Below are 12031 nucleotides of genomic sequence, written 5' to 3' on the forward strand. Positions count from 1 at the left end.
TTGTTATATTTTTGCACATTAAATGCAATTTCTACAGTTTCTTGACACTCTAAATTTCCCATGAATGCATAAATATCCGCCAGTCTATTTATAACAATTCTAACGAAGTTTGCAGAGGGCAAAAAGGAAGTGAAACCCAATCACAGAGGTAAAAGTATCCAACTACAGGGTTCGATTGAGTCACAAATTTATTCTCCACGCATCGAGAGTGGTTTCAAAAAAGAAAAATCACCGACGCGTCGAGTATCTGCACAGTGTACCAATAATTATAATTAGACCGTGCACGTACACACGGGGAGGGGAAAAGAAGGAGAAACACAGGGGGGCGAGTACCAGTAACGATCCGTCTAGGGACGATCGTTTACATAATGATCCCCCCGGAATCCTACGAAAATTAATTGCCGATAAGATCGAACGGTCCCAGGATGGAATAAAGAGAAAGCCGTTAATTGCGCGATCGGTCTTCGGGGTCTGCACTTTACCAGGAAATTGATACGCCAATCGCGTCGCACATGTGCAACTATAGTCAAGTTACAATCTTTTCAATTTACGTCCACGATTCGTTACACCGTCACTTTTTTCCCTGGTCCGTGTGTATTCACGTGACAGAGAACGCGGGACCGGGTAATCTCTTCGTCATGTCTAATTGGTAATCGCCGGACATCAATATCTGCCACTGGATTTTTCTTATGGACGATCGTACCGTAACGATTATTGTACGATTTCCTACTGTCTGGTTGGTATTCGTACACGACGAGAGACGGATGTATCGAACATTGCGACACGATCGACCTTTTCTGTTATTCTTTACCTTTTTCTCGTTGTATTAACCCGTTGCACTCCTGTGTCCCACATGACATTTTTTCAAATCCAAACCAAACCAAATCATACACTTGCAAAATTATAAAATGCAACAATAGTGTAAATGAGACCTAACCCAGATCTAATCCAGATCTAATCCAGACCTAACCCAGACCTAACTCAGATCTAATCCAGACCTAACCCAGACCTAACTCAGATCTAATCCAGACCTAACCCAGACCTAACTCAGATCTAATCCAGACCTAACCCATACCTAACTCAGACCTAATCCAGACCTAACCCAGACCTAACTCAGATCTAATCCAGACCTAACCCATACCTAATTCAGACCCAATCCAGACCTAACCCAGACCTAACTCAGATCTAATCCAGACCTAACCCAGACCTAACCCATACCTAATTCAGTCCTAATCCAGACCTAACCCAGACCCTAGATCTGGGTTAGGTCTGGGTTAGGTCTGGATTAGATCTGAGTTAGATCTGAGTTAGGTCTGGGTTAGGTCTGGATTAGATCTAAGTTAGCTTTGGGTTAGGTCTGGATTAGATATGAATTAGAACTGGGTTAGGTCTGTTTTAGGTCTGGGTTAGGTCTGGGTTAGGTCTGGATTAGATCTGAGTTAGGTCTGGGTTAGGTCTGGATTAGATCTGAGTTAGATCTGGGTTAGGTCTGGATTAGATCTGAGTTAGGTCTGGGTTAGGTCTGGTTTAGATCTGAGTTAGATCTGGGTTAGGTCTGGATTAGATCTGAGTTAGGTCTGGGTTAGGTCTGGTTTAGATCTGAGTTAGATCTGGGTTAGGTCTGGATTAGTTAATAAATCAGACCTAACCCAGACCTAACCCAGACGTAAATCAGACCAAACCCAGACCTAACCCAGACCTAACCCAGAACTAATCCAGACCTAACCCAGACCTAACCCAGACGTAAACCAGACCTAACCCAGACCTAACCCAAACGTAAACCAGACCTAACCCAGACCTAACCCAGACGTAAATCAGACCTAATCCAGACCTAACCCAGACCTAACTCAGACCTAATCCAGACCTAACCCAGACGTAAACCAGACCTAACCCAGACCTAACCCAGATCCTAGATCTGGGTTAGGTCTGGATTAGATCTGAGTTAGATCTGAGTTAGGTCTGGGTTAGGTCTGGATTAGATCTGAGTTAGCTCTGGGTTAGGTCTGGATTAGATCTGAATTAGATCTGGGTTAGGTCTGGTTTAGATCTGAGTTAGATCTGGGTTAGGTCTGGTTTAGGTCTGGTTTAGGTCTGGGTTAGATCTGGATTAGTTAATAATCCAAATTATCTTAACCCTTTGCACTCCTATGTCGAGTGTGATTCGACATCAATTTTGATCTCAGGAGCACCTTCGTCAAGTCCCACTCGACATTTTTTCAAGTCCAAACCAAAGAGATATCATACACTTGCAGAATTATAAAATGCAACTATAGTGTAATTGAATTTGTTTGTTCCTCTATCCACGTTTAAATTGCCCTATTTTTTAGTTAACGTAGATTTAAAATAGGCGTTGGGATTTGCTGGTAACAAAATTTATTGATATTATTGTTTATTTCATTAACGTGCACTTTGTTAACCTAAATGTTCCATAGAATTCTGATTTATTCAAATTATGTTTTAAATTGCATTGATTTTCTTTTTTTTTTTACCTTCCTGAATTTTTTTCTCGAAAGCGCGTAGGATTTCCGGGGCATTCGTATTCACAAAAAATGATTGTATTTGATCCCAGAACCAAGAAATAATTTTTTTATAACGATTTGAAACATTTTTTTTTCGTCGAAAAATTTCAGTATATACTCGAATTTTTTTCTCGAAAATGTGTAGGATTTCGGGGCTATGTATAATGACCAAAAATAATTGTAATGGACCCCCGCAACCGAATATAATTTTTTCGGAACGATTTGAAATTTTTCAATTTTGTCGAAAAATTTCATACGTTCTCGAATTTTTTTCTCGAAAGTGGCTAGGAATTCGGTGGTATATCTATTCACCAAAAATGCTTATAATTGACTGCTGTAACTAAATATAATTTTTTCAGAACGATTTGAAATTTTTCAATTTTGTCGACAAAATTTCATACATTCTCGAATTTTTTTCTCGAAACTGGGTAGGAATTCGGGGGTATATCTATTCACCAAAAATACTTGTAATAGACTCCTGTAACTAAATATAATTTTTTCAAAATTATTTGAAATTTTTTATTAGAAAAAATAATATGTTTCTACTCACTCGGATCTGTGTAAAACTCGCAGCCACTCTTCTTGATGATGACTGGATAGTCGACGTCGTAAAACTGCATCAACTTTGACCACTCCTCGGCAGTTACCACGGAATATCTGCAACAAAATTTAGAAACATAAATTAGTAAATATAAAACACCAACACACAAACATATATGTGTCTTTAAAGTTTTCACATAATTTTCATCATCATAATTCATCACTTTCATAATTTTCGCAGTATCAAATTCTGGAAGTACAATATTCCTAGAATTTTTAAAAAAGATTCGTAGTTTTCCTTAAAAATTTAAAAAAAATAAAATAATTCTAATAAAATTACAATTAGATATAATTACAATTCGATGAACAACAAACGGAAGTACAAACGATCCATTAAATAAATAATCAAAATCCGAATCAAATTTCTTCATTTCAAATTTCCTTTCTTTCGCAAATTTTAAACTGTAAGCTCGAAAAGTCTTATTCACAAATAAGAAGATAATTGAATTTGGAAAATCGAATACTGTTTCCGCTTACGCCAAAGTTCAAATCGAACTCTGTTACACGTATACAAAATGAACGATCAAACTCGATTTTCTCGAAAACGAAGTTCCAAAACGAGCAAATTTCAGTGGTGAAATGAAAAGGATCAGTGATGAAAACGATGGTTTTAGTTTATTTTCTAGGGGGTCACGTAATTTCCATTTTTCAGTTACCTTATTTCTCAAATGAAATTTGACGAATGATTTCTAGATGGACACCGTGTATAGGGTGTTGCAAGTGCTCTTCGTCGAACGAAATATTACGACGCCAGGTATTTAGCGGGATTTTTCAAAGTGTTATTGATCATAGCGGTGCGAGATGCCGGTGCGGTACGCGGAGCTTCAGGAACCACGCCAGGATCAGGCGAACAATCGCTGGGCAAAAAGCTGGAGCCGCTGCGCGGGCAAGAAATTTCTAATTTGCGGTATAATTAAGGGAGACGGGGCAAAAACCATCACGGATTCTACGCCGTTGCCGGAAAATCGTGAATTCCGCCTTGCGCGAATACGCCCCTGGCTATCGCTCGTAGACCGACTCTGTGCGCGTTTTCATCCTTTGCAGATTGTTAAGTAAATAATTCATCGAGGCAGAGCTCCGTTATATACAGTGACTCTCGAAACATTTCCAACATTGTCCACTAAAATTTTAAACAATAAAAATATGCATGTTATACCTCAGTTCTGAAAGTAAACTATTATGAGACACGGATGTCTCTATTATAGAGCACTAATTGGATACCTCTATTATAGAGCACTGTTGGATTCCTCTATTTGATAGCTCTATTAGATCAATCTATTGAATAGTTGTATTGGATACCTCTATTGTAGAGCTCTATTGAGTACATTTGTTATAGAGCTCTATTGAGTACCTCTATCATAGAGCTCTATTGGATAACTCTATGTGATATCTCTATTACAGAGCTCTATTGGATAACTCTATGGGATTACTCTATTATTGAACTCTAATTGGATACCTCTATTCTAGAGTTCTATTGAGTACCTCTATTGTAAAGCTCCATTGAGTACCTCTGTTATAGAATTCTATTGAGTACCTCTTTTAGAAAGCACTATTGAGTATCTCTATTATAGAACTCTATTGAATACCTCTATTACAGAGCTCTATTGGTTAACTCTATGGAATATCTCTATTACAAAGCTCGAATTGGATACCTCTATTATAGAGCTCTGTTGGATTCCTCTATTTGATAGCTTTATTAGATCATTCTATTGAATAGTTGTATTGGATACCTCCTATTATATAGCTCTATTGTAGAGCTCTATTGAGTACCTCTGTTATAGAGCTCTATTGAGTACCTCTATCATAGAGCTCTATTGGATAACTCTATGAGATATCTCTATTATAGAGCTCTATTGGATAAATCTATGGGATATCTCTATTATAGAGCTCTATTGGGTAACTCTATGGGATTACTCTATTATAGAACTCTAATTGGATACCTCTATTCTAGAGTTCTATTGAGTACCTCTATTGTAAAGCTCCATTGAGTACCTCTGTTATAGAATTCTATTGAGTACCTCTTTTAAAAAGCTCTATTGAGTATCTCTATTATAGAACTCTATTGAGTACCTCTATTACAAAGCTCTATTGGATAACTCTATGGGATATCTCTATTATAAAGCTCTATTGGATAACTCTATGGGATTACTCTATTATAGAACTCTAATTGGATACCTCTATTCTAGAGTTCTATTGAGTACCTCTATTGTAAAGCTCCATTGAGTACCTCTGTTATAGAATTCTATTGAGTACCTCTTTTAAAAAGCTCTATTGAGTATCTCTATTATAGAACTCTATTGAGTACCTCTATTACAGAGCTTTATTGGTTAACTCTATGGGATATCTCTATTATAGAGCTCTAATTGGATACCTATATTATAGAGCTCTGTTGGATTCCTCTATTTGATAGCTCTATTAGATCATTCTATTGAATAGTTGTATTGGATACCTCTATTATATAGCTCTATTGTAGAGCTCTATTGAGTACCTCTGTTATAGAGCTCTATTGAGTACCTCTATCATAGAGCTCTATTGGATAACTCTATGAGATATCTCTATTATAAAGCTCTATTGGATAACTCTATGGGATTACTCTATTATAGAACTCTAATTGGATACCTCTATTCTAGAGTTCTATTGAGTACCTCTATTGTAAAGCTCCATTGAGTACCTCTGTTATAGAATTCTATTGAGTACCTCTTTTAAAAAGCTCTATTGAGTATCTCTATTATAGAACTCTATTGAGTACCTCTATTACAGAGCTTTATTGGTTAACTCTATGGGATATCTCTATTATAGAGCTCTAATTGGATACCTATATTATAGAGCTCTGTTGGATTCCTCTATTTGATAGCTCTATTAGATCATTCTATTGAATAGTTGTATTGGATACCTCTATTGTAGAGCTCTATTGGGTACTTTTGTTATAGAGCTCTATTGAGTACCTCTATCATAGAGCTCTAATTTGAAACCTCTATTAGACATATCTACTATATAAATTACAACATTCTCTACCATTTTACTATCTATAATATTTCTTTACAGTCATCACGTATTAAGAACACTACTTTTGAGAAACATCGCATTAAAAGACGAGCTCCATTCCACTTGCAAAATGGATCCCAAGTAATAAGAAGGTTAAAAACCACAGATATAATATATTTTAACCAACCTTCGGTATTTATCACCCGACAAAACCTGATCTTCAGGCTCGAATAAACAAATTTAACGTCTCAGATTCTGTAAACGGTGTCGAAAGTACCGATGTGAGCAACGTTTATAGAATACCACGCGCGTTTATGAACGGAACGCGATGGTCGCGCCGCGTAGCGGAGAAAAAGTGTACCAACGCTCGTTAAACGGTTTAATTTGAAATTGTCGCCTGGCGGATAATAAAAATTAGCGTCGGATACGTCCCCCCGACGGCGTGAGCAGAAATTTATGGAGGCTGCGGGACGAACGACAAACTGATACGGGACGACGATGATTGTCGACCGATAATTAGTTGCGCGACATTAATTTCGATTCAGCGCAATATGCCGCGCGGTCTCATTTGAATTTTCACGGGGCAAAAACCGCCCCCTGGACGAGCTTGTCCTCTCTCCTCGTGTATTTGCCTAACGCACGAATAATGGCGGATGCAGCATCGTCAGCCAGAGAAAAATCGAGGGAATCAGAGAAATACTCGTCCGGGATTCGAAAAAAGGAACACGAAGACAGGATATCGCCCGCGTTTATTCAATATAATTCCAGCTAACTTACACTCGTGATAATTAATCCAATAAATCTAAATAAAACGTCCATTGCAGATTATCGATTATTTAGATACAAATAAATTGGACCAATGATTTTTTCGTTACATAGTAATTAAACCTTCACATGTGTAATGTCAAAATTAAAATTAACACGCTAACTAAATAGGAATATTCTCAAAATTTTGTCAAATTATAAGGCAATATACATATATATATTAACTAGCATGCCTCGTCTCGGGTTCGCCCGACCTTGTGCAAAACTAATTAATGACGAGACGATCGTCCTGACATATATATCCGCGATAATGCAATTCTCTCGCGAGAAAGCGCTCGATGAGCTCCGCCACCTGGCGGTAACATCGCGGTACTGCTACGGGGCGAGGTATCGCGCGGGCCGAATACGCGCATCATGAAAGTGCGCGTATAACGCATATTCGTAGAAATTTTTCGATGTTTTTTTTTTATAAACCATCAGTGAAAGTAGACCTTTAATAAATAAAGTAGACGAGTTTAATAAATTACCTTTGTGAAACAGTTTATTTATCGAGTTTGTTTTCAAATAATTTGATCGATGGCCAAGAATCGAGAGGAAAGGTCGAAGATCGTCGGGGAAAAATGATTTTTTTAACGGGTCTCGACACAGTCGAGGGTGAACAGCTATCTTAGGCAGATAGTGGACAATGGTTTAGCATAATGGTCAGAGGGGTCTGCCACGTTTGGCCCCCGAGGCCGTGCTGGTGACATTTTCGCGTATCCATCACGTCACGCGAGCTCGAAGGTTTCGAGAAATGGAAGAAAGCGGTGCCAGGAGGTCACTCACTTTCGTTTTATAATACAGTCGACTTCTCTTCGTGCTGACATTCGGAATTTTCTTTGAAAGAAAAAACGTTGCAACGGGGAAATTGATTATTGAACTTTTACCATCAATAACTTCCTAACGAATGAATTTAGGGCATAAGTGTGTTAGTACTTTTATGTAGAGCATTAGAAATTGCATCGATCGGTGCAGTCAAAAATGTAGGTTTTCATTTTTTTAAAAAAAGATGCATTTTTCTGATGCACCAATGCACAAAAGTGCATAGAATTAGTTGCAACGGGTAAATTGATCATTGAACTTTTATGTAGAGCATAAGAAACTGCATCGATTGGTGCAGTCAAAAATGTAGGTTTCCATTTTTTAAAAAAAGATGCATTTTTATGATGCACCAATGCACAAAAGTGCATCAAATTAGTTGCATCGAGTTATTCAACTTTCACTAGTAACACAATTTTCTATATATATACTTTTTTGTAGGTATCCATCAGCTCTACTTCTCTACTAAATTTCAATACGATACGTCCACTATTGTAGGAGTTATGGTCGTTTGAAAATTGGACCATTTTTATTGGGTTTTTCTCATTTTACAGGGTCAAGGAACAACTTTTTCAATATTGTTATATTTTCTACATATTCTACACCAAAATACGCGTTGTTTGCCTTTTGGAAAATTAAAATCCACCAATCCGTTCAGAAGTTATGACATTTTAAAGATTCGCATGAAATTTTCAGGCAACATAAATTACATTTTTGATTAGGAATTTTTTTCTCGAAAATGGGTAGGATTTCAGGGGTATGTCTATTCACCGAAAATGATTGTAATTGACCCCCGCAACCGAGAATAATTTTTCCAAATCGATTTGAAATTTTTTTTTTCCGTCGAAAAATTCCAAACCTTCTCGAATTTTTTTCTCGAAAGTGAGTAGGATTTCGGGGCTATGTATAATGACAAAAAATAATTGTAATGGACCCCTGCGATCGAAAATAATTTTTTCAGAACGATTTGAAATTTTTCAATTTTGTCGAAAAATTTCATACATTCTCGAATTTTTTTCTCAAAAGTGGGTAGGATTTCGGGGTTAAGTCCAATGACCAAAAATTATTGTAATTGACCCTCGCAACCGAATATAATTTTTTTAGAACGATTTAATATTTTTCAATTTCGTCTAAAAGTTTCAGTATCTGCTCGAATTTTTTTCTCTAAAGTGGGTGGGATTTCAATTCGATAAGAAAACAAAGAAGCAGAAAAATTACTTACAATTCGTTGTTAATCGTGGGTGGATACAGAAACCCTTTGTGTGGCTCGCAGAGAAGCGTGGCGTTTCGAACGCCAACTGGCGGTGCTTTCGAGAACACTTCAGCGTACCTGAAACAAGAAATTACAACAGTCGTTAGAATATCGTTAAAAAGAAAGAAAAAAACGATCATTCAAACATCTTGAAACAGTCGTCACTAGACTGTGGATCTTCATGCAAATTCATATTTTTATTAATAAAATTGATGTGAAATTGGAGCTTCGTAGCTCAATTCGTACCTTACTTTAAGTATCTATAGAGATTTTTATGTTCGCGCAAAACTCAAGGCCTATTGAACCGATCTTCCTCAAATTTTGACACGTTATTTTTGCATACTCTATGATGGGCATCGCCTATGTAGCATGTCTCAGAAGCGCGTTATTAACACGTAATTTATGTGCAAAGATTTCAGGTGTACGTCTGTTTGGCGGACCACCGTGACCCCTATATACGACAGTCTACATGCGCGCGCATGCCCGTAGCAGTACTGCGATGTTACCGCCAGGTGGCGAAGCTTCTCGAGCGCTTTCTCGCGAGAGAATTGCATTGTCGCGGATATATACGTCAGGACGATCGTCTGGTCATAAATTCACTTTTCCCTCTAACTCCAAACATGAAATCTAATTAGATAAAACATTACACAACAACACCAACCTAACATACTAATTGCAGGTTATAGGGAGTAAAACCGCGGTACTGCAAACACACAGTGAGTAACCCCCAAAAAAAAAAAAAAAAAAAAATAAAAAATATGTCATAAATTGCTTTTGCACAAAGCCGAGACGGGGCATGGTTTCTTATATTCTTGCAATATTAACTAAATTCTGTAGATTTTTGAAAACTAAAATTTCCCATAAATGCATAAACATCCGCCAGTCTGAGTCATTACTTTTCCCGAATCCCTTTCGAACGAGCGTTTCAAACGACAACCGCCCCCTGCCTTGCATGATAAATCCCCCGCGGCATTAAAAATATATTTTCGGGATTATTTTTTACGAACACTGTCAGCCAGTTAATCGTTTCGAATAACGCAACCTCGCCCCGTGACACGTCTTTCGGGGCCGTGGACCAGAAAGACGACGAGGAGGAACGCTTCCTTCGGGACATTCCGGGCCGGGGGGAGGGGTGGAGATGTGTCGGGGGATTGGGGTTGTGCATCATTTTTCACATACCACGAGAGGGCGGACGGTTTTTGCCGTCCCCCTACCCGTCTGCCATCCAGATAATGCTCTTAAAGACAGATATCTCCCGCGAAACGAGCCAGGTACGCGATCGTAGGCGGAGAGCACAGTCGAACGAGGAAATCTGCTTGGATTTCTACGTACAGAGCGTTTCCACCCCCCTACAACACTGGCGACAATTGCATAGAGCGCGATTTTTCATTCCAACGCGGATAAAAATTTAGTCTAGTTCAATTTCTACAGTGTTCACAGTGAAAATCGTCCACCATGGTTAACTATATATCAATCTTCGTAAAAGTCTAACTACCGGTAAAAAATATGTACATGTCACGAACAGCGAACTATTTTCTTTTTATTATGAAGTGATATAACAAAGAAATACAAATTTTAGTAAAATAATAATTACATTACAGCATTTTAAATGCACATGTCTGAAACGAAAAATTATTTTTGGTTGCGGGGGTCAATTACAATAATTTTTGGTCATTAGACTTAACCTCGAAATCCTACCCAGTTTCGAGCAAAAAATTCGAGAATGTATGAAAAAACGTTCCCACGTTCCGATACAGAGAATAAATGAAAATATGAAAATCCCAGCATCGCGAACTTGTCCCCTCGCCATGTTAAAAACCCTGAAAATCGCCCAGTCACAGGAACGCGTCCACCTAGAGGGATGAAAAAGAAGCTCGCGAAACCTGTTTCGGGAACCGCGAGGTCGTCGTGGAAAAGCAAATATCCGCGACGGAGTATTTAAAAAAATGTCTCTGCCAGCCGGATACCCTCGAGTGGGTTTTCCAGAAGCGAATACGCGTATTAATTATGAGGCTTGTTCAAACAGTCGAACGCAGGGAGGCGCGGGCACGGCGGAGAAAATTGGTCACCCTTATTACAGTCGAACCAGGGACACTCTGTTGTCCGGGCTGTCTGTATCCCTCTATTCCCCTCACGTCGCGAATGCTCCTCGTTCTAATTTTTTTTATTTCTCATTCGCAGGCTTTGTTTAACTTTTGTCGCGGAATTTTTCCGAGCTCGCGGCGATTATTGCTCCCTGGAGATAGGAGGAGGAAAACAGGAGAACTCCCGCACAAGGGGGTGGTTCTACCAAAGGGTGGGAGAGAAAGGGTCAGTCGCGATTGTCGAGGAAATCGTTCGGAAATATCTCGATAATTTTCGTGGTTCCATCTTGCTCTGCTGCTGAGTGCAAAGGGTTAAGATAATTTGGATTATTAACTAATCCAGACCTAACCCAGATCTAACTCAGATCTAAACCAGACCTAACCCAGATCTAACTCAGATCTAATCCAGACCTAACCCAGAGCTAAGCCAGATCTAATCCAGACCTAACCCAGACCTAACTCAGATCTAACTCAGATCTAATCCAGACCTAACCCAGATCTAGGGTCTGGGTTAGGTCTGGGTTAGGTCTGGGTTATGTCTCGGTTAGGTCTGGGTTAGGTCTGGGTTATGTCTCGGTTAGGTCTGGGTTAGGTCTGGGTTATGTCTCGGTTAGGTCTGGGTTAGGTCTGGGTTATGTCTCGGTTAGGTCTGGGTTAGGTCTGGGTTAGGTCTGGGTTATGTCTGGGTTATGTCTCGGTTAGGTCTGGGTTATGTCTCGGTTAGGTCTGGGTTAGGTCTGGTTTATGTCTCGGTTAGGTCTCGGTTAGGTCTGGGTTAGGTCTGGGTTATGTCTCGGTTAGGTCTGGGTTAGGTCTGGGTCATGTCTCGGTTAGGTCTGGGTTAGGTCTGGGTCATGTCTCGGTTAGGTCTGGGTTAGGTCTGGTTTATGTCTCGGTTAGGTCTCGGTTAGGTCTGGGTTAGGTCTGGTTTACGTCTGGGTTAGGTCTGGATTATTAACTAAACCAGA

The 12031-nt window shown here is 39.0% G+C and overlaps 1 protein-coding gene across 1 annotated transcript in view; it reads right to left on the bottom strand.

Annotated features, from left to right (window-relative positions):
- Positions 1-3069: 3069 nt before the first annotated feature.
- LOC122402925 (ubiquitin carboxyl-terminal hydrolase 48-like) overlaps positions 3070-12031 on the bottom strand; it is a gene marked incomplete at its 3' end in the record, with an annotated part of 41430 nt that continues 32468 nt past the window's right edge. The window contains exons 12-13 of the mRNA XM_043406123.1: positions 8950-9057; positions 3070-3176 (exon numbers count right to left, since the gene is read on the bottom strand). Of these exons, the coding sequence (XP_043262058.1) occupies positions 3070-3176; positions 8950-9057 (215 nt within the window). The remainder of the gene's footprint in view (positions 3177-8949; positions 9058-12031) is intronic.

The sequence above is a fragment of the Colletes gigas genome, unplaced genomic scaffold (genome assembly GCF_013123115.1).
Source record: "Colletes gigas isolate AHSC1104 unplaced genomic scaffold, ASM1312311v1 Colletes_gigas_Sc00041, whole genome shotgun sequence".
NCBI classification, from domain to species: domain Eukaryota; kingdom Metazoa; phylum Arthropoda; class Insecta; order Hymenoptera; family Colletidae; genus Colletes; species Colletes gigas.